Source organism: Erpetoichthys calabaricus, chromosome 1, assembly GCF_900747795.2.
Source record: "Erpetoichthys calabaricus chromosome 1, fErpCal1.3, whole genome shotgun sequence".
Taxonomy (NCBI): domain Eukaryota; kingdom Metazoa; phylum Chordata; class Cladistia; order Polypteriformes; family Polypteridae; genus Erpetoichthys; species Erpetoichthys calabaricus.
The window spans coordinates 292,352,780-292,378,508 of record NC_041394.2 but is presented as its reverse complement, the minus strand read 5'-3'; the positions used below and the strand labels follow the sequence as shown (position 1 = coordinate 292,378,508).

Genomic DNA, 25,729 nt, shown 5'->3' with positions numbered 1-25,729 from the left:
TAAGCTTCAGCTAGTCAGAATTCTGCTGCTCACATCATTACTCGAACCCCATCTATTCATCATATTACTCCGGTCTTGCAGCAGCTTCACTGGCTCCCGATTAAATTTCGAATTGATTTTAAAATTCTGCTATTAACATTTAAGGCCATTCATAACCTCGCCCTTCCATATCTGTCCAACCTTCTTCATGTTGTCATTCCCTCCCGTAACCTTAGATACTCTTCCTCCATCCATCTGACTGTTCCTCTCACCCGTCCAACCACCATGGGGAGCAGAGCATTCAGTCGTTCTGCTCCCAAGCTCTATAATTCACTACCTACTGAGCTTAGAAATATCGAATTATTTTCAGCCTTCAAATGTAAACTTAAAACCTATCTGTTTAAAATGGCCTTTTCTCTAGGATTACAGTTGCTTTGTTTGGTTTTAATTTTTATATTTTCTGATGTTTTATGTTTTGTTTATAATGTGTTTTTTTATTTATTGTTTGTTCGATGTCCTTGAGTGCTTAGAAAGGCCCCTTGTATAAATAAAATGTATTATTATTATTACTAATTACTTACTAATTTTAGAGCAGGAGTATCAATCTGAGACCCTAGATGGCTGCAGTTTATAATTCTAGTCTGATTTTTAATTAGTAGTCAGTTACAGCTGCTAAGTTAGAATAATTAGTTTGTCTTAATTTTAAATGATTTGCATATTCTTTTCCTTAACTATCACCAAAACAGCAAAGAGGTGCAAATTAAGCCAACAAAAGACCAGCTAACTTAGCCAGTGGACATCATTTCACTCCAACCAAGCTCCTGTTTAACTCAGCCAATGCTAGTCCCAAGCCCGGATGAGAAAGTGAGGAGGGTTGAGGCAACGTGGAACATCCACAAGATGCACCAATGTAGACAATGGGGGCAGCTTCTACATGAATTTGACAACTACCGGATGGATATTCTTGGAATCAATGAAGTTCAATGGACCAGAAGTGGAAAAATGATCAGTGATGGTAAATTGTTCTTATATCCGAGCCATGAAGAACAACACGTGAGAGGTGTTGGTGTGGTACTCAGCAAACGCATGTCAAAGTCTCCGACCTCTTGGAAAACTGTGAATGATCAAAAAATTTCAAGTTGGTTTTTGTTAGTCCGCAAGATGGTGGTCCAGGTATACGCGCCAATGGAGGATGCTGACAAGAATGCTTTCTGTGAGAAGCTACTGGATGTAATCGAAGATACACCCAATCATTACCTCACGATAGTGATAGGCGATTAGAATTACCAAGTTGAAAGAAGCCGGAATGGATATAAGCAATCTATTTGCCCAAACTCAGCAGCAGCTCAAACAATCAAAAATGGAAATAGACTCATTTCCTTCTGCCAAATATAATGGTCTTTGCATTGGCGGATTGTTTTTTCAAAATAAAAGAATTCACAGGATGGGTGAACAAGAAACAAGATTGATCATATCTGCAGCGGCAGGAGATGAAGGACTGCAATGCAAGATTGTTAAACTTTCTAAGGCACAGATGCTGGATCGGACCATCACCTTGTCAAGGCAACCACCAAATTCAAATTACAAACAGTTAAGAAGAATCAGCTACCGAAGCCCCTCACAGTTGAGAAGTTGAAAGATCAAACCATTGCTGCCAATTTCACCCTGAAGATACAGAACACATTCCAAGCATTAAAAGTGTTAAATGCCATCGAGATTAAATGGACCCTGCTCAAAAAGATAATCGTGGGATGCGCTGATAAGACAATAGAACTCTCACATCCCACAACTCCCGATGAGGTAGCCTGAAGACAATGGATTCAGGATTGCTCTTGGTTCTTGATCGACCAACGGAAGTTGGCAAAACAGAGCTGTGAATAAGCCAAAAACAGATGAAGAGTTCGCCACCACTTCAAAAAGATAAGGCAAGCTTGATTGGTTGGTAAAGCAAAGTTATAGACCCAACAAAAAGAGTGGATTGAGAGAAAAGATGAAGAGGCACAGGAAGCAGCAGGGAAAAATGACAGCAAGTCCCTTTATCATATAATCAATATAATCACAGGCACAAAGAACGCTACGACTGTGCCAGTCAAAGATGAAAGAGAAGGGTATTGGCTACAGAGGTGGAGCAAGAAGAAAGATGGGTGGAGCATAGTCCACCTATGATTTTGAAAATGAGGATGTGTTGGACGAACTGCAGGTAAACACTGACAAGATTACACCAAAAGAGGTGAAACATGAATGGCAAAGCAGCCGGTTTGGCTGAAATCACAGCCAAACTCCTCAAGGATAGAGGTGAGACCATCATCCATGAGCTCACCAGTTTGTTCAATAGATGCTGGTCATCTGGGGAAGTTCCAGCGGATTGGAGAAGAGGCACAATCATCAAACTCCCAAAGAAGGGCAATATCTCAGATTGTAATAACTGGCACAGCATCACCCTCCTATCTGTACCAGAAAAGGTGTTCTGCTCCATACGACTCAGGAGACTCCAACAGGTGACCAACAACCATCTTAGGGAAGGACAAGCTGGATTTCATTGTGAAAGATCTTGCAGTGACCATATCTTCGCACTCCAGAACATCATTGAACAATCTGTGGAATATCAGCGGCCACTGAGGATAAACTTTGTCGATTTCAACAAAGCCTTCAACGGTATCAACCAAGATTCACTCTGGTATATGATAAAGGTATACAGGAATCCCAAAAAGTTTCATTAGCACTTTCAGCAGTCTGTATCTACAGTCAAGCTGCTGCATTTAGATAGTTCTGGGTTATTCTGTATTCTTTAAGACTGAGACTGGAATGTGACAAAGATGTATCTTATCACCATTTCTTTTCCTATTGGCCCTCGACTTTGTCATGTAGATGGCGATTAACAGCCAAGACGCTGGCACTGATTGAAATGGAAATGATCAACTTGCTTATTTGGATTTTGCAGATGACATCACTTTGATAGCAGAAGATAACAGCCGCCTGCAGACATCACCAGGAGGAGTAAAGGCAAAGGAGGCCAGCTCAGAGTCAACTTCAAAGATGGGAAGTATAAAAGCACACAGGAAGTGAGCAAGGCACATCGAAAATAATGACAGAGTCAGTCAAGATAGATTCAGATACATGCGTTAACAGAGGAAAGGCAGTAAAGGTACACGCAGAGAAAGAGATACAAATTTTGTTTTTTTTTGTGTTTTTTTAACTTATTCAATTGCCTATCTTGGAGAAGTAACGTGGCTAGTATAAAAAAACTAATATTCTTGTTAGGAATTGGAGAAATCTTGTTTTAAAGCCACCTGGATATAATGGTGTAACAACACATTAACAGCACATTTAAAAAGACGACTGCAGAATGAAAATCATTCATAAATGTGATTCGATAAGTTATATAATCACTTTTTATTGAGGCATGCAACTGTTACATTAAATAGTTGTTTTGGGGATTATGTAGAATTTGGATAATGAGGAAATGATTTGGCAGTTTGAGAAAAACTCACAGAGGAAAGTCAGATGGGGTCAGATTTGTGTCTTCTTTGCTCAGACCCATTCATATCTAACTGTGCAAATAAAAATAACATTAGGAACCCCACTCTACCCATCCCATGACCTGCAGTGAAGACCTTCTCCTGCTCCAACTCAGGCAGTACCACATCTAAAGATAAAACACATTACTGCATATGAAGAGGCAATTCACAAACATGTAGCACCACCAATGTGCTCTCTCATCTCCTGGGCAAAACAGGTCCTTGGTAAGTAAAGTTCTATAACATATGCCAAGCGTATGAGAAAGCAGGTAGTAAAAGGATGAAGATAATAGCTACAGTGACTTAATGCATTGTAAAACACACCTTCACCTGCTTAACTTGTGCCCTAAAAATTTCTGACAACTGACAGTAAAGGTAACTATCCTAACCACTAATTCACATAATACCAGAAGTATCTATTCAACACATCTGTATATACTGTCTCCGCTACTGAAAAGTTACAAGCGGGAATAAAAACAGCAGCCTTCATATCTTTGTTTTATGTGAATTATTCAATGTTTTCACATTGGAAAAACTAAGATACCAGACATTTTATTTTCATTTTGAGATTGCATTTTTGCTTAGCATGTAAATTAAGCTTCTTAATTAAAATAATGAACATTCAACATTTACCATATTAACTCCGATTTAACATTTATAAATATGTTTTCCTGTTGGTCTTTGGTTCTGTAAAGATTAGGAATGCCCTATCACGATTTTTAGGGCCAATACTGATCACCAATTTCATGTTACTGATTTGGCCAATTCTGGTGCAGACTTTCTTTTTTTTTATTCCCTTTAAAAAATGTACAATAAAAGCTAATGCATAACCAGATGCATAGAAGCCTTATGTTCCATATTAAAATGTTAACTTTGGAATTTTTCAAATTAAACTGTAGACCACAGGTGGTATTTATTAACAAAATGAAATTCTGTAGACATATTGCTCAGTGACCATAAAAATACTAAAATAAATAAAATTCCTTTACAATTCATACTTTAAGAAAACATGTGCATAAAATATTTATCCATATGGCATAAAAGAAAATAAAATGCTTCTCAAAATTGTAACCTGCTAATATTGTTTAATTTCTTCTGTAATGTAATTTTTTAAAATACCGTAGTTTCGCCATTTGTCTAACAAAAAATATTCTCTCACAATGACTTAATTAATAGATATTGACAGTTAAACATAAAATATATATGTAAATATACATGCACTTATAAGATTTAATCATTAACTGCACTACAGCTTTTTTGCTTTTAATACAAACATTTAGTATATTTATATTGTGCTTTTATTAAACTAGATATTATTAATTCTTCAGGTGTAATTATAAATATACATTACCATTTTAATAATGCTGTACTTGTTTCTTACCAAAACATATACTATATGATGCACACAAATATTAAACACAGTACAAACGTTTAAAAAATGTTCATAACATGTTTATCAAGAAGATACAAGGCTAACATGCTTAACAAGTTCATAAGTAAAACTGACAAATTTTGCTTTTAAGCTAACAAGCCTATTGTAAATTCTTCTTTATCTCTTCTTTTTCTGTTTAAAAAATGTGAGCCACTATATTGAATACTAGCTCACTCACCATCCAAACTCAGACAAGCAGTGTCTGTTTTAACTAAAGGACAAAATATAAAGGGCCTGAATTCATTAAAGTAACTTTTCTTGCCATTTGTCTACCTGCACAGGATGAGTATTCCAATTCCTTTATCTCAGTTTGTTATTCCACTTTTTTAATGTAAAGGCTAATATTCTCTCTCTGGTAAAGTCTACCTTGCTGCTTGCTCTCTGTTTACAGGGAGTTTACAGCAAAAAAAAAAAAAATTAAAACTAAATTACTGCAAAGTTTAGAAAAACAGATACTGGAAAAAAAAATCACTTTCTGTGATAGGCAAATTTACTGATCACCAGTCCGGTCTTTTGTAGTGAAATTCAGTTCTAACTATTTGAAAACAATTAACAGTATAAAAAACCTGCATGTATCATAGAGACTGTTACAGACAAGAAAAAGCATCTATATATATAATTCACTAAGCCGCCGACAAGTAAGACACCCATGGCGCACGCAGGATGGAGCCACGCCCACCAACTGAAAGACCATTGGATACGACGACAACTCGCAGAGCCACACCCACCAACTCGGACGCGACGACTCGGAAAACATGGTGCCATTTATGTTTGTCTGAGCTAGAGTCCACATGCACCTCTGAGCCACGTTGACTGTTCATAGAGGCATGTTTCTCGCGGATGTGAATCGCTGTATGCATCGTCTAAAACAGTTTGCGAGGGGTATCCCATGGGATCCGTAAAACAATCCTTTAAAACTGAGGTTAAAACACAATGAAGGAAGCAGTCGTTAAAAACCAATAAGCCCTGTGCCACTTTTTCATTAGCGTCTCACCTGCTTCACCGATGCAGGCCCTGCAACAGTCGAGACGCTCTCTCAGCAGCTGACCTTCTCTGTGCCTGACTCCACTACTGTCAGTCGCACAGGGGAGAAATGCCCGCAGCGTGACTCCACCCGGAAACCATTTCAGCCACACTTCCACGCCCCTCGCTACGCTGTGAGTGCGATGATTATTTATTTAAAAATGGCCTTTTGAAGGGGAGCTGTGGACCCGCTATACCACAGGATCACCTGTGACATTGCCTTCACATTGTTTTCCTTTTATTTCTGATCCCGTTGAGCAGATCAGACACCCAGGCAAACAACACTGAATAATCAAGAGCTGCAACTACTTTGCCCGCCCCAACTCCTCACCTGAGTCGGTTTCGTCTCTGTTCAGCAGTGTTTTCCAAACTCGGTCCTGGTGAACCCTTGTGGCTGCAGGGTTTTGTTCCAACCAGATTCCTAATCATTAATGCCGGTGAAACTCATCCGGGATAAGTCGGTTTTTCAAACGCAGCCGTGTAGCAGATTAGTCTAGCAGACTAGCTGGATGTAATAATCCCAGATGAATGCGCGCCCCCACGCCGAGTGAAAAACCAATGTATATTGAGTCTAGAAAACATGATCAGCAAGTCTTTGATAGGCTGTAACAAAATTATGAAAGTACGGGCGCATTTTTTTCACACAAGCTGTGTGTGTGGGTGGGTGGGTGTTAGTTAGTTAATTAGTTACTCGAAGGATTTCAAGATTTAATATGCACAAGCGGTAACACTGCAAAAGCAGCCCAAACCAGAAAAGATGGCTGGCGAAAAGTGGCCGACAAATTAAACGCGTGTGCATTGTACTTACTGAAAGCAGCGTTACGGATTTTGCAAATGTTCATTTTTTTCCCTCTGCTTAAAAAACATTAAAAAAGCAGCATGATTATGCGGCGTATACTACGCCCCGGGTTGGTATGCAGCGTGTAAAACAGTTTGTTTGTCGCGGACAATTTGCCTTTTATTTTTACACGAAGACAATTTCCTGTTAGATTGGTCTTTGCAATGACAATTAATATGGCACAGGGCCAAACTTTCAAAAAGATATGCATGTATCTGCCAAAACCAGTTTTCAGTCACGGACAGTTGTATGTTGCTCTCTCCAGAGTTCCATCTTTTCATTCACTTACTGTTGTATCCTCAAAACCATCCCTTTTAGACAATTGTGTCTTTCCGGAACTGTTCAGCCATCAATAAATGATTATGCAGCATATGCCTGCAGGAACACGTGCGAGCGAGCGACACACACACACATACAGGCGCCCGTGAGAGAGAGAGAGCGCTGGATGCATAAGAATAATAATACTTCATTACATTGATATACCGGTGTTTTCATTATTCAAAGCGCTATCCGCACAGGGAGGAACCGGGAAACGAACCCAAAATCTTCCACAAACTCCTTACTGCAAAGCAGCAACACTACCGCTGCGCTACAAGGCAGTTAAAGAATGCACCGGGCCTGATTCTGTTTTCACTTCTGTTTACAGCGATCGGGTCGTAGCATGCATTATTGCAATGTTACTTTTCTTGGTGCCTTATTACATTATGGATGTTTCACATGTTCATTTTTTTCCCTGTGCTTAAAAGACATTAAAAAAGTGTTTCTCAACTGTGACTCCAGAACAACTCAGTACGCAAGCTATATTAAGCGTGAACAACGAAGACTCGCTACACCTTAATGAACAAGTGCTGAAACTTATTCCTACAGACGAAGTAACTTTCACCAGCGTGGCCTCTATCGTCACAGCGTCGATCTTGCTTTCAGTCACGGACAATTGTATGTTGCTCTCTCCAGGGGTCTATCTTTTCATTCACTCACAGTGGTACCCACAAACCCACCCCAGTTGGACAACTGTGTCATTCAGGAAGTGTTCACCCATCAATACATAATTATGTGGCGTATGCTACGCCGCGGGTTGGCTAGTGTATATATAAATAAATAACTTGGAACATTTACAAATGAAGTAAATAACATAACAATCCTCTTTAATAAAATCCCTGTGTGCGTCCATGTGTCCGTGTCTTCTGGTGAAGTGGGCATGCGTGTGGCACAGAGGGATGCTTCAAAGGCCGGCTGACGCGTCACACAAGACAGAGATGGCGGGACCTATAAAATATCTCGCGGCAGATCCAATCAGATTTCGGTAAATGAGTTAAGACCTAAAACAGAAAACACGAAAAATCCAATCGGGTACTGAGACGCGGAGACCAGCTTCCCCATTGTTGTGCAAGTGTTCACTCTGAGGATGTCAGATTTGTGATTAAGAAGCTTGGCCCGGTAAAGTGTAAAGTAAAAGATTTATTTTCGCGCACATTACATCAGTTGCTGGGGAGAATCTGCTGATTGCCCACTGTTGTCACAGAAAATTAAACGCATATTATGGACAGCAAAGCCAGTATTACTGTCAAAGAAAATTACAGGCATTTTACGGAAAAAATTTAATGAGGTAAAAGGTCCCTTGTCATTTAATATAGACTGTTCCTACTAATGTATATGGACAACTGTTCTAACGCCCGTTATTGTAACGGGCTTAATGACTAGTATATGTATAATATACATATGTTCATGTCTTTCTATACAGTCATGTGAAAAAGTAAGTTCACTGTATAAAATATTTTTTTCTTTTTTAACATACAGGTAGTCCCCAGGTTACGGACATTCGACCTACGACATACGAACGGGGCCGCAGCTGCGACGCTTGCGCCTCAGTAACTGCCACTCTGTCATCTTTGGCCTGCGGACGCTGCAAGTGGTGGCTGGACGGAGGCTGGAGGGGGGCGATTTCTTGCTCGCGCAGTGTAGTGTCCCACGGGTGGCTCCCGGCGGCAAGCAGTTTCACTGACCACCCACCACACATGGCTGCCCTGTTCGTTCTAGGTGCGCGGCTGATAATGCTGCAAGCGGTGATCCGGTTGTGGCTGAACGGGGCGGCAGGGGGTAGCATTGTAGAGTGCCTCGGATGGCTGTGTGTTGAATGGGGGAGGTGGTGTTGCGTACGCTGCAGGCAGCATACTGTAGTGGAGGTGACTGTGAGGTGCGCTGGTGATGAACCGCCCCTCGCTGCCCCCATTCACTCTCAATAGCAAGCCTGCTCGTACGTAACCTGGGGACTGCCTATATGTGGAAATATCTAGATTTGATCAAGGTTATGCAATTGAAAAAAAAATGAAAATTTCACTTTGTTATAATTTGTTCAAGACATAAATGAATAGATATACCATTTCGATCTGTGGTAAAAGTAAATACACCCTTGTGTCCAATTACTGGTATTTCCTCTTTGGCAGAAAGGTAGGTTTAGCAGTCTCTGACATTGACTGGGAGAAAGTGTTTCCCTCTGCAAAATGCAGAATTCTTTCATTAGTTTGTTGTTTTAGGGTTGTCTTGCATGCACAGCCATTTTCAATTCTCCTTCAGCATCTCATAGGATTCGGACCTGGGCTTCAGCTTGGTCATTTCAGAACACTCCATTTTTTAATTTCACCCATTTCTTGGTGGATTTACCGATTTGTTTAGGGTCACTGTTATGTTGCAAAATCCACTTTCGATTAAGGTTCAATCCTCTGACAAATGGTGTCATATTATCCTGAAGCACTCTTTGGAACAATGTACAATTCACAATGGATTATATAATGATGAGCTGCCCTTGTCCTGTAGCAGCAAAATACCCCAGAGGTACTACTGGTTAACTGCGGTCTTTGGTTTTCGTCAAATTTGTCTACTGGTACTGTGGCCTTTGGCTTGTTTTTCCTGATCACATTGATCCCTACGTTCTGATTTATGCCTAGTTGTCCAAGAGCAAACTTTAGTCTGGTCATGGTGTTCTTTCTGGAGAGCAAAGGTTTTCTCCATGCACACTTCCCATGTAGATCCAATTTCTGCAGCCTCTTTTTAATGGTAAACGTATGCAGTTTGACATTGACATTGGCAAGAACTACTTTTATGTCCCATGAAATTCTAGGGCTTCTGGAGACTTTTTTCATCATCTTTCTGCTCTTGGGCTGATCTTCCTGGGACTGTTTGGCCTGGACAAGCTGGCAGTTGTTTGAAATGTTTTTCACTTATTAATGATGTTCTTCAAAAAGGTGGAATGTTTCTAACCAACTCACACAAATCTACCTTCGCTCTGAAGGCCTAAGAGAGCACTTTCTATTTAGGCATGGTGATAAACACTTCAACGACAAAATGCAAGGCAAACTAAGTTTTTGAGGTTTAAATAAGACCAGTTCCTCTAAGATCCTCTCTAATGATATTCTAATCATTTGTAACTGATCTGGTGCACCTGATTCTAGGTATGTATATGAGGTAGCGATTGGGTGCACTTTACTATTGTAGCATACATTTTGCAGTCTATTGTATAATTTAAATAAACATAAATGCAAATTTTGCAAGTGTCTCATGACATTTGCTATATTATATCACGTTAAATGATAGTGTTAAAATAAAGATCAAATCTGCATACATCTACATATAGTATGTTAAAAATTAGCAACATTTTTTTGAGTGTACTTACTTTTTCACACGACTGTGCAATAGTCAAAGAGAGAGAAAGAAAATGCAATGTTTACTGACAGGCAGACACAGATGCCAGCAAATATATACAATGGAAACTCAAAAATAAGTATTGGAGATAGAAAACAAAAATGGTTGGAAAAACATGTTATTCAAGCTGTTTATCTTCAATCTTTTAAGAACAAATCAAGAAATATTAAATATCAAATTTTGGGGCAAAATAATCACAAAATCTATTCAAGTTCATGTCATCTAGCTCATGCTGAAATGACAAAGCACTTTAGTTGCAAGCATTTTTTGTGTAATAAATCTGAAGCAAAATAAAATATTTAGTCCCAAAAAGGAGCATATATCCCTATGACCACAATAGTAATACTGATATTTACTACAGTACACTGCTTTGGTACAGATCTGTAGTTTTTACTGTGATGTTCCCACTAAAGAAACTACATATTTTTAATGATGAAAAGTGGACAAAAAAGTAAACTGATTTATGTATTTTTTCCTGTGACTTACAACTTAGGCTACTGCATGTCCACAAAACTACATTTCCATTTTAAAATATTTTTAAACAAAAATTAACTATGGCTACACTAGAGTAATTTACAAAATTATCTTTGTCCACACTAAAACGTCCAAAAATGCGTATAACACCTTCACCTACACTGGGCATGCACACATTGCCAGAAAACTCTTGTGTAGTGAAAAATTCTGAGCACAACGAAAATTGGATTCTCTTGTGCTTTATGAGCTTTACAAAGTGTCAGTGAGCACAGGATTCTGATATCATACATAGAAAAAGAAAGAAATTCTTTCATGACCTATAATGAATTGACCCATGTCATATTAATGAACTGATCACAGTTGAAAGTAACAGTTTTTAGAACTAGCAATGGTTGTTTTGTCACTAAATAAAAACACTGCAAATGTTAATGCGACAATTTTAAATGAGAAAAAAAAGTGATCAGCTCTATGGTTATTTGCAAAAGAATTGTTTATAAGCAGTTCACAGCAATCCAAGCGCATACTGCACCAAACAATATTTGTAAAATTAACTAGATAAAGAAAAAATATATATACAGTAGATAGATGAATAAATAAATTGATGCATGTGTGTCTATATCTTTACTTCAATGCATTGTGCTTCAATATCTCTGTCCTGTATTTCTTGTGAGCTTGGCTGCATCCTACACATTTCCACTTTGTTAAGCACCTAGTTATTAATTTTGCAGTGGAATGCACACCTCCTTATTGAATGAATCAAGTTTAAGTAATAAACATCGATAAAAGGCTGTAACCTGAGTTATTTCAATCTTATTTTCAACAGGCCTTGAGTTTTTCACTACAGTGGTATTGCCACTGGCAACAGGATTTATTGCAAAACTGTTGACAGGTAAACTGCTCATCTTTTGTGCATGCTTGCAGCCTTCAAACAGTAAAAAATGCAATTTTGATGCATATAGGTAGGCAACACAACAAACACCATGGAAAGCAAATCTTCTATGCCCACTATGTTGGAATATGTTTTTGTTCAATTAAGTGTGACTAATCAGGGAATGAGTCATTGTAATGATCAGGATCCAAGTAATAACCACAAACCAATAACAGCATGAGAAAATCAGCGTTTTCCACCATCCAACATGAAATGTCACCCCAGCATTTCTAAAAGTCTCAGGTTCTGGTGAGCATTTTCAGAAGCATTGTGTGAGTAGTGTGAATGAAAGGTGAAAACTGAGTCAAATGTCTGATTTTTAAATGAAAATGTAACAGTGTGGACAGGGTCTTAGGTTCAGGTCCTACCCAAACAAGCTTTATCATGGTTATAGTAATGGATTATTATAGGGTAATGGATGCTATAAGGTTTTAATGATATGGAATCATTTATATGACTATCAAACTTAGAAAAACAACAGTACAGTATGTGCTTAATATAAATAAGCAGAAAAGTGACACAGACTTGTTAAACATGATTAATTACAATACATTTCTGATTATACCATATAAAATAAACTCACCATATGCTGTTTCATCATGTGAAAAACCTTTTTGAATAGGGGGTGAAACAAGTGGAAGATCATGTTGCAAAAGGGCAGCAAGGTCACGATATTGTTCTTGGATTAAGCCATTATAAAAAGATATGTAGGCAATATTATCTTTCTTCAGGATGCAGTCAATTAAGGCAACAGCCTGCTCTTTTCGAGTATGCTGTTGAAAAAAGAAAAATGCTTAAAATAAAGTTTTTATACTCTGCTTAACTGAAGATGGCAGAATAATATATTCAACTTATAAACAAAACCAAATTCGGGACGTTGCAAAAAAGTGTATGAAAGGTCAAGAAATAATGAATGCTGTGCATTAATTTTTCTGAAGCAACAAAATTGGGATTCCTGTCACCCATTTTCTGCTATTTTGATATGATAATTATTTGCTATTTATCTCACTAAAATTTACTCTCCATTTGTATGGTGTAATCAAAACAAAAAGAAACACAACATTAATAGTCATAAAAGTTGCCAATATGTACCACATCAACATGCAAAAAAATATAATAATAAAAACCAACAAATTAAAAAATAACAATATACTAAGAAATAAAAAAGGAAAAAGTAAATATGAAAAAGTATTCAACTTTTCAGATAAGATTGTTCAAACCCAAGAATCACAGCCATTATCATGAAATAACTTACAGAGTCACGGGATATTTCATAGAAGATGGCTGTCTAATTTGTACACACCATTTTCCACGGTTAACTTTAATGTTTTTTCTTCAAACTCTTGCATTATAAGTGTTATTAAAACAAAAACAGTTTCCAATATTGTAATGGATTAATTAGCTACAGTTGTGCTTGAAAGTTTGTGAACCCTTTAGAATTTTCTATATTTCTGCATAAATATGACCTAAAACATCATCAGATTTTCACTCAAGTCCTAAAAGTAGATAAAGAGAAACCAGTTGAACAAATGAGACAAAAATATTATACTTGGTCATTTATTTATTGAAGAAAATGATCGAATATTACATATTACATATGTGTGAGTGGCAAAAGTATGTGAACCTCTAGGATTAGCAGTTAGTTTGAAGGTGGAATTAGAGTCAGGTGTTTTCAATCAATGGGATGACAATCAAGTGTGAGTGGGCACCCTGTGTTATTTAAAGAACAGGGATCTATCAAAGTCTGCTCTTCACGACACATGTTTGTGGAGGTGCATTATGGCACGAACAAAAGACATTTCTGAGGACCTCAGAAAAAAGAGTTGTTGATGCTCATCAGGCTGGAAAAGGTTACAAAACCATCACTAAAGAGTTTGGACTCCACCAATCCACAGTCAGACAGATTGTGTACAAATGGAGGAAATTCAAGACCATTGTTAACCTCCCCAGGAGTGGTCGACCAACAAAGATCACTCCAAGAGCAAGGCGTGTAATAGTCGGAGAGGTCACAAAGGACCCCAGGGTAACTTCTAATGAACTGAAGGCCTTTCTCACATTGGCTAATGTTCGTGTTCATGAGTCCACCATCAGGAGAACACTGAACAACAATGGTGTGCATGGCAGGGTTGCAAGCAGAAAGCCACGGCTCTCCAAAAAAAACATTGCTGCTCATTTGCAGTTTGCTAAAGATCACGTGGACAAACCAGAAGGCTATTGGAAGAATTTTTTGTGGACGGATGAGACCAAAATAGAACTTTTTGGTTTAAATGAAAAGCGTTATCTTTGGAGAAAGGAAACCACTGCATTCCAGCATAAGAACCTTATCCCATCTGTGAAACATGGTGGTGGTGGTAATATCATGGTTTGGGCCTGTTTTGCTGCATCTGGGCCAGGACGGCTTGCCTTCATTGATGGAACAATGAATTTTGAATTATATCGGAGAATTCTAAAAGAAAATGTCAGGACATCTGTCCATGAACTGATTCTCAAGAGAAGGTGGGTCATGCAGCAAGACAACGACCCTAAGCACACAAGTTGTTCTACCAAAGAATGGTTAAAGAAGAATAAAGTTAATGTTTTGGAATGGCCAAGTCAAAGTCCTGACCTTAATCCAATCAAAATGTTGTGGAAGGACCTGAAGCAAGCAGTTAATGTGAGGAAACCCACCAACATCCCAGAGTTGAAGCTGTTCTGTATGGAGGAATGGGCTACAATTCCTCCAAGTAGATGTGCAGGACTGATAAACAGTTACCGGAAACGTTTAGTTGCAGTTATTGCTGCAAAGGGGGGTCACACCAGAAACTGAAAGCAAAGGTTCACATACTTTTGCCACTCACCAATATGTAATATTCGATCATTTTCCTTAATAAATAAATGACCAAGTATAATATTTTTGTCTCATTTGTTTAACTGGTTTCTCTTTATTTACTTTTAGGACTTGAGTGAAAATATGATGATGTTTTAGGTCATATTTAGGTAGAAATATAGAAAATTCTAAAGGGTTCACAAACTTTCAAGCACAACTGTAGCTGCCTTTTATCCTTGCTAATATCCTTCTTAATGGCTGCTTTCATCCACTTATACCCCTGTGATTTGCATTGAAGCTATTAATCTTATACACCTTATACAGATGTTTTTTTTTTTCCTTTACGGCTTCTTTTCAACTCCTTATTAACCCATTGCAGAGATTTCTTTTAATTTCCTACTAATTCCAAATTTTGGGATTTATCTGTCCTGCATTAAATGCAAAACATTTTTAAACCTGCTCCACTTCTCCTTGACGGTCTCCAAACTTAAAAGCCTATCCCTGTCCATCTACCTGAGACTATGCCACATCTATTCAAAATTTACCTTGCCAAAGGTAAACATAACAGTTGCACTCTCCCAAAAAACTGAGAATTGTATTATATTACAGTCACTTGACCCTAGCGTTTCAAACACCTCTACACCTTCAAGTCTATCCTGATTATTACAAAATCTAGACAGATATTCCCCCACATTGGTGATTTAACATTCACCCAGCCTATTCAAATGAAGGCCTACAGGCCACATTCAGCCCAGAAGCAACCTCCGAGTGGCCAGGTCCATGGTCCTGCCAGAAAAGCAAAGAAAAACACATTTTGTGAGCCTTCAAAAAATTCCTACATAAATTCCAACAGTAGTATAGGACATGAATACAATACTCTGTGCAGCCTAGCAACATTCAACCACAATGCAGCATGCTGTTGTGTATCTAGAAGTGGTGGTAGCAGTTTATAATAATTTGACGACCTGTTGAATAAGACACACTGGAGCCTCTTCTCGAATCTTCAAAATGCTGACTATTTTTTTATTTGGTGTGCCGTACTATAAACGGTTCCAAGTGATGCAGTGCTGCTGCCTCGCTGTAAGCATATCACAGGTTCGCGTCCATTGTCCTCCCTGAATGGAATTTGCAAAGTGCTGTGAGTAGTGAGAAAAGCACTATATAAATGTAAAGAATTATTATTATTATTATTATTATTACCATTCCTTGTCTGGGTCACAGGGATACCTCTAAAACAAAAAAGGCAGCCTTCCGCTTTTCTGCTTCTTCCAACTCTTTTACCATTCACTCCCCTCTCACCCTGATCCTGTCACTCAGCTCTCTCTAGGGAGGTGCCCTGAGCCCTCACAAAGTGCTTTCTCCCAAGAATCTAGCCCCCAACAGCTCATGCAGTAGCAAGACACATCACAATATCAACAAAATGTGGGATGTGTAACAAAGCCATGCCAAATCACACAGGATTTAAAACGAACCTATGTTCCCTCAGTGTGCAGTAGACATTGTATACATGTGTGTTAGTTACTGCTATCACTCTTTATGGGTTTGTTCACTGATAACTTTGATAGCATTGATGGTTCTGTTTTATTCAGTTGTGATGTGCCTGGGTCATACATGACCAAATATTTATTTTATTACAAAAGGGAAACAAATTTTATTGCTAACACTGTGCATTATTTTGTTTTTATGCACTTTGAAATGTGCCTGGGTCAACTGTGAGCAAAATGTTTATTTTTTATTTCAAAAGTGGGAAAAAATTGCTACTACCTCAGATTCTATTCAGTTATGGCTTTTTTTATTGTTTTTTATGCATTTTATGATATACCTGTGTCAGATGTCACCAAATTTAAAAGGGAAACAATGAATAAACATTGCTTGTTTTTCAATACATTCATTTGCGTTGATTTAAAATTTGTCACCTGCTGCTTAACAGCCACTAAAAATGTCTGGCCCAGCTAAATTTCTTGGTTTGAAAATCTGGCCCAACTGAATTTATGAATAGCCCTGACATACAGTGTTACAAAACAGTCACTGATTACATGTAAATTCTCCTGTTCTTGTACATCACTATTTGCAAGGTTAGTCCACTTAATATTTGAGCAGTTAAAGTCCTCAATGATTATATCATATCCCCATAAACTTGCCCTTTTTTCTATTACCCTAAGTTCTTGTCTATAAGCCGGACTCATGTATTAGCCGGAGACCAAAAATCATACGAATTTTTAAAATAAAATCGTATCATAGATAAGCCGGACTCATGGATAAGCCGAACGTACTATAACCTATAACTAATAGAAGGGGAGGGAGGTCAGTGGTCTCACTCGCGCCCATTTAATTTCTTTAAGGGGGGAGAGAGTGTGAGATATTGCCGTCTCTCTCACTCCCCGCATGGCGCGGTTGGAGCGGCCGGAGCGCGTTCTTTCTGCTCTGGGCGTCGCCGAGTCAACACGAGCGCGTAGCGGTCATTTAAATTGTGATTTTATATGTAAGCATATTTAAATATATATCGCGGATTTCTGCGGACAATGGGTCTTTTAATTTCTGGTACATGCTTCCTCAGTTGGTTTGCCCAGTTGATTTCATACAAGGGACGCTATTGGCAGATGGCTGAGAAGCTACCCGGCTTACTGTTCTCTCTCTCTTGCGCTGACTATCTGTGATCCTGACGTATGGGGATTGAGCAGGGGGGCTGTTTGCACACCTAGACGATACGGACGCTCGTCTAAAAATGCTGAAAGATTATCTTCACGTTGCTATCTTTTGTAAAGCTGATTCCTGAAAAGACATGCTGCACAGTGCTTCGCATACTTAAAAAGCTCGAAGGGCACGTATTGATTTTTGACTGAAAAACAAACTCTCCCTCTCTCTCTCTTTGTCTGCTCCTGACGGAGGGGGTGTGAGCTGCCGCCTTCAACAGCTTTGTGCCGCAGTGCTTCGCATACTTAAAAGCCAAACAGACATATTGATTTGTTTGCTTTACTCCTTTGAAGAGGAAGATATGTTTGCATTCTTTAAATTGTGAGACGGAACTGTCATCTCTGTCTTGTCATGGAGCACAGTTTAAACTTTTGAAAAAGAGACAAATGTTTGTTTGCAGTGTTTGAATAACGTTCCTGTCTCTCTACAACCTCCTGTGTTTCTGCGCAAATCTGTGACCCAAGCATGACAATATAAAAATAACCATATAAACATATGGTTTCTACTTCGCGGATATTCTTATTTCACGGGTGGCTCTGGAACGCAACCCCCGCGATGGATGTATAAGCCGGACTTATGTATAAGCCGATATTCTATTTTTTCATTTTCACAACTTTTTTCCTTAGATAAGCCGCGGCTTATTGACAAGAACTTAGGGTACTAAAAAGATGTACAATTAAATTACTGTCTGGATTGGGGGGTCTATAACACACTCCAAAAATGAGACCTCTTTCCCTAATGCTTTCCAGGCAAATTTAGATATCCTCACTAAGATGGGGCTCATCATCCAACTGAAGAAGACATGCATTTAAATTCTGTTTGACATAAAAGGCTAACCACCATTTTCTGTTATTTCTATCCTTCCTAAAAAAAAAAAAACAAGTATTTAACCAGGTTTCTGTTATTGTTCTAATATCATACTTATGCTCTGCTACATACAACTCCAACTCACTTGTTTTATTTTTGATACTTCTAGCATTAAGGCGAGTGATTTTTAATGTGCTACTTATTTTATTTATGCACTTATATACGGTACATTAGAATTTACATTACTGTGCATATTTATTTTTACATTGTTGTTCATCCCATCATGTACAAATCTAAACCTGGCCTGTCCTAAACTCCCCATCTCCCCCACATCCTAGTTTAAAAATTCATCAACTAACCTGCACCTATGCCACCCAATACTTTGAAGCCTCACTTTGGAACAGGTCCCGTTTGTTGCAAAAAGAGTTCCAATGCCCCTTTAAATTTGGATTGACAGAATTGACAGCCTGTCCATAATTATATAATTATGTAATTTGTTCCAACATGGTCACTGAAAACTCAAACAAAAACTACTCTGACCAAGAGCATATCCACATTTCCAGGGAGATCTCCTACCTATGCACCCAGAAGGCAACACACCATGTGAAACTCTAGGTTTCTGGAGCTTCTAATGATTGCAGCCCCAACTATCACAATCTCTTTCTTTCTGGGAACTGATATTGAAGTGACCCATTGGGGGTCCTCATGTCTGCCTACCACATTATAGTCTTCAGTTTTGGTCAAATGCTTTATTAACTACTAGCCTATCCGCGGCGTAGCATACGCCGCATAATTATATATTGATGGGTGAACACTTCCTGAACGACACAGTTGTCCAAATGGGGTGGGTTTGTGGATACCACTGTGAGTGAATGAAAAGATAGACCCCTGGAGAGAGCAACATACAATTGTCCGTGACTGAAAGCGAGATCGTCTGTGACGATAGAGGCCACACTGGTGAAAGTTACTTCATTGGTAGGGATAAGTTTCACCACTTGCGTTTTGCAGCATTTTGCGGATAAAAGGCAAATTATCCACGACAAACAATCTGTTTTACACGCTGCATACCAACCCGAGGCATAGTATACACTGCATAATCATGCCGCTTTTTTAAAGTTTTTTAAGCAGAGGGAAAAAAATGAACATTTGCAAAATCCGTAACGCTGCTTTCAGTAAGTACAATGCACACGCGTTTAATTTGTCGGCCTCTTTTTGCCAGCCGTCTTTTCTGGTTTGGGCTGTTTTTGCAGTGTTACCGCTTGTGCATATTAAACCTTCGAGTAACTAATTAACTAACTAACACCCACCCACACACACAGCTTGTGTGAAAAAAATGCGCCCGTACTTTCAGAATTTTGTTGCATCCTAACAAAGACTTGCTGATCATGTTTTCTAGACTCAATATACATTGGTTTTTCACTCAGCGCGGGGGCGCGCATTCATCTGGGATTATTACATCCAGCTAGTCTGCTAGACTAATCTGCTACACGGCTGCATTTGAAAAACCGACTTATCCCGGATGAGTTTCACCACCATTAATGATTAGGAATCTGGTTGGAACAAAACCCTGCAGCCACAAGGGTTCACCAGGACCAAGTTTGGGAAACACTGCTGAACACAGACAAAACTGACTCAGGTGAGAAGTTGGGGCGGGCAAAGTAGTTGCAGCTATTGATTATTCAGTGTGGTTTGCCTGGGTGTCTGATCTGCTTGACGGGATCAGAAATAAAAGGAAAACAATGTGAAGGCAATGTCACAGGTGATCCTGTGGTATAGCGGGTCCACAGCTCCCCTTCAAAAGGCCACTTTTAATCAGGCGACTGACAGTAGTGGAGTCAGGCAGAGAGAAGGTCAGCTGCTGAGAGAGTTTCTTGACTGCTGCAGGGCCTGCATCGGTGAAGCAGGTGAGACGCTAATGAAAAAGAGGCACAGGGCGTATTGGTTTTTAAAGACTGCTTCCTTTATTGTGTTTTAACTTCAGTTTTAAAGGATTGTTTTAAGGATCCCATGGGATACCCCTCGCAAACTGTTTTAGACACTGCATACAGCGATTCACATCCGCGAGAAACATGCCTCTATGAACAGTCAACGTGACTCAGAGGTGCATGTGGACTCTAGCACAGACGAACATAAATGACGCCATATTTTCCGAGTCATCACGTCCGAGTTGGTGGGCGTGGCTCTGCGAGTTGTCGTCGTATCCAATGGTCTTACAGTTGGTGGCCGTGGCTCCGTCCTGCATGCGCCATGGGTGTCTTACTTGTCAGCGGCTTAGTGAATTATATATATAGATTACTGACAATGACTATGAAGCAAGAGGGTTATGATCAATTAAGAGCAGGGAAAAAAAGCAAATTTGTTAATTACTGAGATGACTCATGTCACACATGTGTGTTTGGGAGGTAGTCAAAGGGCTTAAATCGGGTAATGATAAGCTGAACCAGGGGTTGGCAATGAGCACTGATGCCTCTTCTTCTCTTCCCAGAGACCTCCAGAAGGAAAGTGTACCTAACCACATCACTTCCGCCTCTTTTCCTGACCTCACTTCCCAGCCCCTTCTGATGACTGCATTCCATTTCCCATTCTGAAACCATGCCGTTCCTGCTTTCCTGCTAGAAAAGCAACCCACATCCCAGTTCAGTTCAGTCTATGCATCTTGATGTGTTGGCTCAGCCCTTAGTGATTACCTTTTAAAAAGAAAACTGATTGTTACAATATATGGGGTGGATCCCCAACTCTTCTTCTGTGTTCTTGTCTTTTTACAGTGATTAAATACTGGGTGCATTCAACTGATCTATCCCAATTATATCAAATGCTCTTATTTTAATACAAAATCCATAAGTATTTCAGTATTATAAGAAGGTTATTTGTCATGTATATTTATCATGTTTAAACCAAATTTGTACATACACAAATAAAACCTTTCCCAGTAAATTCATTCTTGCATTACTTTCGGTATTATTAACCAGAGTGTCTTGTTTTAATAATTGACAGTGACTAATCAATCATAGAGCGCTGAATGATGAATATGAAACGTAATCAAATTTTGCATTCTTAATTTATTGACAGCTCAGGAGAAGTAAAACCGGGTATACATACAGTATGCACGTGACACACTTGAACTTCAATGATATGATTTGCATAGAAGCCTATAATGATACTCAATGATGTACCATTTTGATTTTACTGAATTTTGTATTGTACAACCCAACAGTCATTTAATTATAGTTACCTAACAACTGGATGGCACAGTGACACAGCAGTTAGCACTGATGCCTCACAAATCCAGTGCCCCATGTTTAGATTTGAGCCGTGGTGTCCGTGTGGAATTTGCACATTCTCTCCATGGTTTTCCCTCTGACATACACAAAGACAAGCTGGATAAGAACTGGTTGCTGGGTCTGGCTCCCTACACTGGATGTCGTCTTGACATCATCGTGTAAATAATACCTGAAACTGAAACTGATGCTGTCCAGAACATCATATTTCTAAAATGCAAGCATTTCCTCTTATGTGCATTGAATTTTGATGGGGTGGGGGGTGGATTTGTTAGGGGGGGGTGCCACTTCAAAGGAATTTGCATATTACACATAAGCCTATCCTCTCTTAAGCTGTGGAGACAGCTTAGTTAATTAAAAATAAATTAAATAAAATTTAAATAATAACCAATTCAAATAATAAAAGAATAAATATAATATTATTAAACCAGAGGTCTTCAATTTTGATCAATGGAGCACCAGAGTAGACATTAAAACATGTTGTCCTTTGGATTTTGATTATATCTTTCTGAGAACCGAATGAAGTTAACAGTACAGTAATTATTTTTTTAATTAAAAACAAATCAGATAACACTTACCCAGCTTTTCACTTTTTCTTCTTCATCTGGGCTAATCACTCCATCGCCAATCATATGATCCATAATAAAAGATGGCTTGATGTCCTGTTCTAGTCTCAATCTGTAACGGAGTAAACAGCTACGGGCTCTTTCATCCATTTCTTCATATACTCAGAAATCTTATTCAATATTTCTACAGTAGAGAATAGCACACCTGTATTAAACTAGGTTTTCCAAATGAAGGAACAATTCTGCACAATCCTAAATTATAAATAATTTCCATTTTTTCTGGTAATAATCATATTCATTGTTAAATAGTGGCAACTGAAAGAACAAGCTAAAACACCCATATGACCAGAACAGACGGATTTCCTACTTCACTCTTCCAACATCCTCCATTGTTGTTTCAATTGGTATTTTTATTTATACCATTCTAAAACGATTTAATAGCAACCTAAAATGTGGCTAATTATCTTAACTTTAAAGTTTAATGAAATAATTTTGCACTTATAAGTATGGGGCTGATGTAAATGATCTGGCAAGTGTGTTCCAGAGGACAATGCTAAAGAAACTAGAAATCATCTCAGCTGATAACAGACATCCATTACAAGTAGAACTTTAACTTCAGTAAATCAGAAAGGATTGTCACTTTGAAAACCCACACAAATCATTCTAGAAATCCCTATCTTCCTAGTGCCATACAACTTTTTAATAAGGAATATCGGAGAAAATGATTAAGGTTTGATATGTATACTGCAACCATTTTCGTGTAAATATGCACTGTCAGACTGCCTTATCTTAACCTGTCTTGTCTCTATTTGTTTTGTTTTATTTCTTTCTGTCTTGTTATTAGATGAAACTGAGAATGCAAATTTCATGTTTTCTTGATTAAATAAAGAAACCTTGAAACCTCTGAACTATTATACACGTCTGAATCAATCTATTATACGCACTGCATTATGCAAGTCAAGTCAAGTCAAGTTGGGAAGCATGCACTGACTGGTACAGTGCGTTGCTGCACCCACTACACAACGAAACAACTCAGGATCTCGGTTTGCAACCCCCAGGCAGACACGCGGTCCAGTACCACCATCCGGAAATGACCCTCTATCTGCCGCAGCCAGGTGTTACGTGGCGACCCCTTGGTCTGGTCCAGCCACTCAGTTCCCCAACAATGAGGATCTTACGAGCTGGATCACCCTCGGGGAAACGCGCCACATGGCCATTGTGCCGTAACTGATGCTCCCTCACAATGCAGGTAATGTGCCTCATTCGGGACTCCATGAGCATCCGCTCATTCAACACAAAGTCAAACCAACAGTACCCAAAGATTTTCCGGAGAGACACAGTACCAAAGGAGTCCAGTCTTCGTCTCAGGTCACTGGATAGCATTCATGTCTCGCAACCATATAGCAAGACAGGAAGCGCCAGGACTCTAAAGACTTGGACCTTTGTTCTTTTGCATAGATATCAGGAGCACCACACACCCCTTTCCAGTGACCTCATGACCCCCCATGCTCTCCCATTCCGTCTACTGACTTCATAGGAAGAGTCACCAGAGACATGAATGTCACCGCCCAAGTAAGTAAACCTCTCAACAAGGTCAACACTCTCTCCGCAAACAGACACACTGCTGCTGGCTGTGCCCAAGAGATCATTAAAGGCTTGGATCTTGGTTTTTATCCAGGACACTCACAAGCTCAGACAGTCAGTCTCCTCGCTCAGTCTCTCGAGCACCCCGATCAGAGCCTCCACTGACTCAGTGAAGATCACAGCATCGTCAGCAAAATCAAGATCCGTGAACCTTTCTTCACCAACAGATGCCCCACAGCCACTGGACCCCACAACCTTGCCCAACACCCAGTCCATACAAGCATTGAACAGAGTAGGAGCAAGAACACACCCCTGACGAACCCCAGAATCAACTGGGAAAGAGTGGTCCTGCCTCCACTCTGCACAGCACTACTGGTACTGGCATTATACACATAATAAAAATATGAAAAAAAGTAATTCATAGCATATTGAAGCACGGTACACAAGTTTTTATCAAGAAGCTAGTTAAAAATCACTTTCAGAAAACTATTTTACATAATACAGCATTAAAAACTGTGTACTGGACATTGGATCAGTTTCATGCTAAGATGCCACTTACATGAAGCTCACTTAAGAGTATTTGATTTGCTGCACCGTTTTTAACACATGCTGCCCGACCAAAACAAATATATCTGCATATGTGAAACTGGTCACACTTTTAACCAAAACATAACGTTACATAAAAAGGCAAAAACACAGTTGGGCCATGCAGTAAAACAATGTACAAATGTACACAAGCAATTGTAAATCAGAATGTAGAAAGAAGATGGCGAACCCCTTCTGAAAGTTGCACCTGACTGCACCCTGGCACCGCGATCAAAAACTACAAGAAATATCTGGGTGCAGATTTTCCTGTTAAAAATTTGAATAAGATTCCCTAAGAAATCGATTAAATAACCTACTTTTCACACTATTGATGCCTTTTATCGAATTGAATATTTGGCTGAAGATCTAATAATGTTAACAAAGAAATTTTTTTAATAATGCAGAAAAAAGAGACTAAGAGCGAACACTTGTTCACAGCTTTGTGCGCATAAATACAATCACACGGAACTGACAACTATACGTAAATCTATAAATATATCCAACAGCCTTCAGTCTATAACTGCTTTGTCTGATTTAGCTTATAAAAAACATCCGCTTGACCTAAGTACAACACCGTACATCATATACATACAAAGATTTGTCCAGATCGTGTATGCGCGTGTTATTTATCTGTTTACAAGAAAATACGTTGATTTCGTATAGAGCGTCAGGAAATTAATCATCGACAGTCAACAATAAAATAGCAGCATACTTAAATACTTGTTTCCAACGTGTATTCTAAATACGACTATGCTTTATTAGATACAAAAAAAACACGTCAGCGAACACAGTATTTAGGACTTCTGCAAACCAATAGCCATTACACAATGTACACTGCTGTGTTGTAATATAGTGTGGAAATTGGAACATATACAGCAGGTAAAGAGGAAGGCGAAACTGTCATCTAATAAGAAATGGAAATACCAAACAGACAAAGACACATGAATAACGTCAATGAAAACATATGACGTTAACTATAGGTTGCATTTATAGCCGAAGAAATTGCATTTGTAGTCTCACACATAAACACAATGTCAGTTGTGTACACTAAATGCTTGGGTACATATCTCAAGGTAGTTTATTTGTCTATATTATTTAATGACTTACCAAAATGCAGCCTTATTTGCAGCACAACCAATTTTTTGTAAAACCCAATAAGGTTTTATCTCGGCGTGACATTTAAATATACCTTCTTAAATCCCAGCAAACGCCTCTTCTCAAAGAGCCCCGACTGGTTTCTCTAAATGTTTACTTCCGAAATTGAAACCTTCCTAGAAGGGTTCCGCCAATCAGCGCGCGACTCGAGTCTCACGTGATACGGCGGCGCTCGGCCTTTAAATACCGGAGTTGCTAGGAGTTTTCCTGGAGGCATAGAATACTGAGCTGAAGGCGGCAGTAATGAGAAAGAATATAGATAATAATAATAATAAAAATAATAATTCATTACATTTATATAGCGCTTTTCTCATAGTTTGATAATACATAAATCACGAAAATATTGAGAGAGAAAGGAGTGGA

The 25,729-nt window shown here is 38.9% G+C and overlaps 1 protein-coding gene across 4 annotated transcripts in view; it reads right to left on the bottom strand.

Moving 5' to 3' along the window:
- Window positions 1-25,464, bottom strand: part of apaf1 (apoptotic peptidase activating factor 1) — a 202,141-nt gene extending 176,677 nt beyond the window's left edge. For 2 of the 4 annotated variants that reach the window (XM_028816766.2, XM_028816775.2), the window contains exons 1-3: window positions 25,319-25,464; window positions 22,055-22,226; window positions 12,475-12,664 (exon numbers count right to left, since the gene is read on the bottom strand). In XM_028816766.2, the coding sequence (XP_028672599.2) occupies window positions 12,475-12,664; window positions 22,055-22,192 (328 nt within the window). In that variant the 5' untranslated portion in view covers window positions 22,193-22,226; window positions 25,319-25,464. Of the gene's footprint in view, window positions 1-12,474; window positions 12,665-22,054; window positions 22,227-25,314 lie in introns of all 4 variants that reach the window. The other 2 variants (XM_051924617.1, XM_051924620.1) reach the window with 2 other exon arrangements.
- Window positions 25,465-25,729: the final 265 nt, after the last annotated feature.